This window comes from Sinocyclocheilus anshuiensis, unplaced genomic scaffold, assembly GCF_001515605.1.
Source record: "Sinocyclocheilus anshuiensis isolate Anshui unplaced genomic scaffold, SAMN03320099.WGS_v1.1 scaffold1531, whole genome shotgun sequence".
Lineage (NCBI taxonomy): Eukaryota > Metazoa > Chordata > Actinopteri > Cypriniformes > Cyprinidae > Sinocyclocheilus > Sinocyclocheilus anshuiensis.
In genome coordinates, this window is record NW_015551200.1 from 1,136,282 (window position 1) to 1,141,291 (window position 5,010).

Here is a 5,010-nt window from a genome sequence, read left to right on the forward strand (position 1 = left end):
CCAAACACAGTAAAAAAAAAAAAAAAAAAAAGAGGGTATTTTATGAAAGGAAAACATTCCATATTCTGCTCCGTGAAAAAACAGCCTTTGGCTTTCTGTTTCGGAACAATGAAAACTACTCCCAACAAAAAGAGAAAGTTACAATCCCAGGGTGTAGATACAGAGGCCTCCTGGCATGTGTGTGTGTGTCCAGATCATTAGGGAGGAGCTGCACATTTTTACCCGATTACACAAATTGCAACAACACAGAGGGGGAGATGATGTCATTGCTGCTTTGAAAGAGAAAAATTTCAGTTTTTCTTTTCCTCTAGTGTTGCTCTGTAATAGTACATACACAATGCAGGTAGTTTTACATGTGCTTGCTTAAATGCTTTCAGATGTTTCAAAATGTATCTAAGAGTAGCCAGAATTGGTGTATTACTTGTAGTCCAAAATGAAGAGAAATTAATTCCATTTGAACCCAGAGAAATCCAACGATAGAACATTCAGTTTGAATTGGCCCCAAACCTAGAGCTTCCAAAGGTCTTTTCCAAAGATTATATGTATGATGAGCATAAAACGTCAAAATTCCCAAGAAAATGCAACTGTACAACAGGTAAATGAGTTTTCTCAGAGGGCAAACTGTTTTAATATATGAAGAAAAACCATTGATTTATGTCCATTTATGTACCATCAAGCTTTGACTCGGATCTCTTGTTCACTTTCAGGTATATATCTCTTGTCGTCCACTGGGTGTAAGTCCCCCACTGAATGTCCCTGTTCTCTGGTTGTCCATGATCTGAAGCACATCCTCTAGGATCGATGGCCCCAAGTCTAGATGGAGGGAAAGCATAGAGCCAGCGTTGGACAGATACGGCTTTTCCTCCTCATCTCCGTCCTTCACACACTTCTCATTTTCCTCAGGATCTGGACTTTGTTCGTATGTGTGCAAATGAAGTGGAGAGCAGTTCGGAGATGCAGGCAGTGACATATGCCGTGACATGCTCCTCTCTTCCAGGTGCAGTCTGGGAGGTTTGGGAGGTGGAGCGAGAGATGGAGATGTTGGGGGTGACTGGGTCGTTGACAGTGCTGTTGGGACTTGAGTGGCCGCCGTGACTGTTGAAGACAGAGGAGCTGTGGCTGAGGGGGCCGGAAGGGTGAGCGCCTGCACCCCTCCAATGATAGGAAGTGACAAGGCATTTTTCAAAAGCGGCGAGCTCTCGCAGGCCGGGGGGTGACTGCTTACACTCGCTGTGCGACTTAGTTGGAATGACCCCTGGTGACCTTCTTGGCCTGGTAACAGGTGAAATTTACCTTGTAGGAACGACAGGTCACCAAAAAGATCGTCTGTGCCCCCGCCACTGCCAATGTGGATGGTGTGTCTGAAGTCTCCCAGCGGAGGGCTGATCATGTCCGACGAAAGCAGGTCACGTAACTTTTCCTTCTTTCCTTTGCGGCTTTGACGTTTAAGGTATATGGGGGCTTTGGCAGACATGTCAGACCCACCGCGTCCTCCCGAACAACAGAGAGACAGGCCTTGCAGCAGGGTGAATGGAAGAAAGGAGAGGTGAAATAAAATAAATGGACTGTACACGTAAAGGAGAGACAAAAATCACAACGCACTTAGCATTCAAAACCAATCCAATTGGACAAAGTCAGGACGCTTTTTTGTTCCTTTCTTGTGGAAAATTCTTCATTGGCTCAGAGTGTCTTTTCATATAAACATTTGAAGGCCACATCCAGAAACAACCATCCTGCCATCGTTTTAGATGCTGAAAACCCAGTATGCCTGCAGTTTGGGAGAAACAGAGAGAGCTTTTAGCACATACACTGTGGTATATAATAACTCAAAATTGATCCACTACATTGATCCACATTGACATTAAATTGATCTAAAGTGAAAAGAAAGTCATTCATAATGTTAGAAAGCAAATTGGAAAACAAAAAGTTAGAAAAAACGTATCAGGGTTTTCACAAAAATATTAAGCAGCTCAACTGTTGACAGTAATAATAATTCGATTTTTGAAGGATCATGTGACAATGAAGACTTGAGTAGTGGCTGCTGAAAATTCAGTTTTGCCATCAATAAACTACATTTTAAAATACATTAAAAAAAGAAAACAGTTATTTTAAATTGTAATAAAATTTCAAAATTGATTACATTTATCTATTATTACTATATACATTTTAAATATCTCTTTGGTAACACTTTATTTTAAGGTCCAATTCTCACTATTAACTAGTTGCTTATTAGCATGCATATTAGCATATTGTCTGTTTATTAGTACTAATAGGCACATATTAATGCCTTATTCTTTATGACCATGTTCTAGATCCCTTAACTGACCCAATACCTAAACTTAACAATTACCTTACTAACTATTAATAAGCAGCAAATTAGGAGCTTATTGAGGGAAAACTCTTAGTTAATAGCGAATATGTGTTCCCTAAAGTGTTACCATCTCTTTTTGTTTGCTTGCTTTTTATGAACTGAGCCAACCTTCAAAGTGAAAAACCACATTTGAATTAAGTGGCACTTATACAGTATAACACATGGGTTCTTTAGGTCAAAGTTAAAAGTGGGATTCACTAAGAGAAGGGAAGACAACAGGATTTTTTTTTACAAAATTTAATACGAAGTGAGAGATAATAAACAAACTATAATTTGGAAAGAGTCGGAGCAAATAATCAGGGTTTGTTAGTCTTGGCACGTTTGACTTGCCTTGCACACATATGATGACTATATCATGTCTCTGTGTGTCTGCTGATAATGGACTTGGCTGTCAAAACGTATAAAGGTTCAGCAGCAGTTTAATAGGAACATTTTAGTGACTGTTTTACTGTGTATGTTTGTGTGCTGAAAACTTTAACAGACCGTAAGACCTGTATGTGTGTGACAATACATCAGGGGCTCTAGAGCATGACTCCTAACGCATACCTTCAGCATTAAATCATACTTCTGGAGCTGGTTCTGTTAACTACATGCCGCTGTGTGTATTTCCTTCAACCTTGACTTTTATCAAAGTGAGTTTAACTAGCGCACACTCCGAGCAAAAACAAAGGCCAGTGTTTCAATCTCAAGTGTGGGAAAAGCCACCTCCCTGTTGCATAAGTGACCCAGCAAAAGTCAGAGAAGTTCTGAAATGTTCCATTGAATATACTACAGTGTGTTTAGACATCATTTCCGTCAAATTATACTGATCCTAGATGTGCCAACTGACTGTTTTGTGCATAGTATGTAGTTCATTCAGTTAAACATGTCTATTCCAGTTTGATCATGTGATTCATAAAGTACATTTATGGAAGATTTTGAACTTTATAGACAAGCAATGTTTTTAAATGGTAACAAATTGCTATTTTTATACAAAATCATGGCAACAGCATTGACATCTTTAGATAACTCTGACAAATTTAGCAAATAAAGTGATACAAAACGAGGAAATTTGAGAGATTACTTCTTGAAAAGATGCCATTATGATAAGTTAGATCATATCATTGAGTACTATTTATCATTAAAGGGACAGTCCCACCCAAAACGGAATATTCTGTCATCATTTACTAACCCTCGTGTTTACCAAATCGGTCTTTCTTTCTTCTATAACATAAAAGAACATATTTATATACTGAGAAATGTCTCACTGTTTATTTTGCTCATACATTGTAAGTCAATGGTCATCAATGTTTTTTTGGGCCTAAATGTTCCTCAAAATATCTTCTTATGTATTCTGCAGAAGAAGCAGAGGTTTCATGAGATATTCTATGAGTGTGCATGGCAAACACGCAGATGGTAGTACACATGTACATCCTTCACAGAAGCCAGTGTGTTGACTCACTAAACTGAGCAACATAATGATGAACCATAGATAAACAGAGAACAATTAGCACATCAGTTCCAGCCCAAATTAACCAACAGATCAATTAGATTACATTGCAACCTGATTAATTAATTAGATTGCATTGCAACCCACATATTTTGTTTGAAAATTACATTTCATTTTAGGTGAGATCATTTAGTTATAACTTATTTATATGAGGTACAATTGAAATACATGATTTTTTTCAGGACACTGTTTAACATTTCAATTTCAATTTAGAACGAAATGAACAGATCAACCAGCACTTAAATACACAAAGATCTTCATTACATAAACTGGGTGAAACTAATAAACTACAAATCGGTTAAACTACATACAGCAGCATCACCTTTATAATATGAGGTTGGTATATATTACGAGTGAATACCACATTTAACAAAAATGGGTCAGCATTAGATTCTTGGATAACAACTTTGGATGTCAGAAAGGCTTTAATCAAACCACAACTGAGTAACAGTTGAGGAACGGGGTGAGTCCTGTTCAGACTCGCAGAGGAGTGTCAGGAAGTGTGAATGCTTTTTCTTTTATGGCATTCCGATATCGCTGTGTTTATAACAGTCTAATCATACATATTATACAATTCTGTGGAACTCTGGAGAATATGATGTGTACCATCATTTAACTCTGTTAAAGTTAAGTTAAAAAAATAAGACATTTCACAATGTGGAAATGAACCATGCTGCTCCTCTGAAGGCCTGAGGTTATTTATTAGTTTCTGAGAAGAAGTGAACAATGTTGCTGGAAAGCGTAAATGAGGCGCTGTGCTCAGACAAGCCCTCAACAGACTGTTCTGTTTGGTAGACAATGCACAGAACAAACTGACACAAAAACACATCAGCTTTTGGTTTGTTTAAAGGGGTCATATGATGCTGCTAAAAAGAACATTATCAAAAGTAGTTTCGCTTTCACAAGGAAACAAACAGCGCCTTCACGACATGGTGGCGGCGGCAACAACAATACTACAGCGAGAATAAAAGTTACGCCTTCTTTCTTTGCGTGAACATTTGGGCGGCGTTATGCAAATCTTCCCACATTGTGCCATAGACATGTGGGGGCGTGTTAGAATGAGCCGTTTTAAGTAGGCGTGGTTGACTCTTAACTTTTATAAAGAATATCTCTTTGGATTTGAGACTTTAGTCTTTGCAACTTTACAGAT

The 5,010-nt window shown here is 38.3% G+C and overlaps 1 protein-coding gene across 4 annotated transcripts in view; it reads right to left on the bottom strand.

The window, feature by feature from the left end:
* Positions 1 to 17: 17 nt before the first annotated feature.
* Positions 18 to 5,010, bottom strand: part of cdc42ep2 (CDC42 effector protein (Rho GTPase binding) 2) — a 24,009-nt gene continuing 19,016 nt past the window's right edge. For 3 of the 4 annotated variants that reach the window (XM_016453663.1, XM_016453662.1, XM_016453661.1), the window contains exons 2-3: positions 1,603 to 1,768; positions 18 to 1,515 (exon numbers count right to left, since the gene is read on the bottom strand). In XM_016453663.1, coding sequence (XP_016309149.1) covers positions 704 to 1,515; positions 1,603 to 1,609 — 819 coding nt within the window. In that variant the 5' untranslated portion in view covers positions 1,610 to 1,768 and the 3' untranslated portion in view covers positions 18 to 703. Of the gene's footprint in view, positions 1,769 to 5,010 lie in introns of all 4 variants that reach the window. The other variant, XM_016453664.1, reaches the window with a different exon arrangement.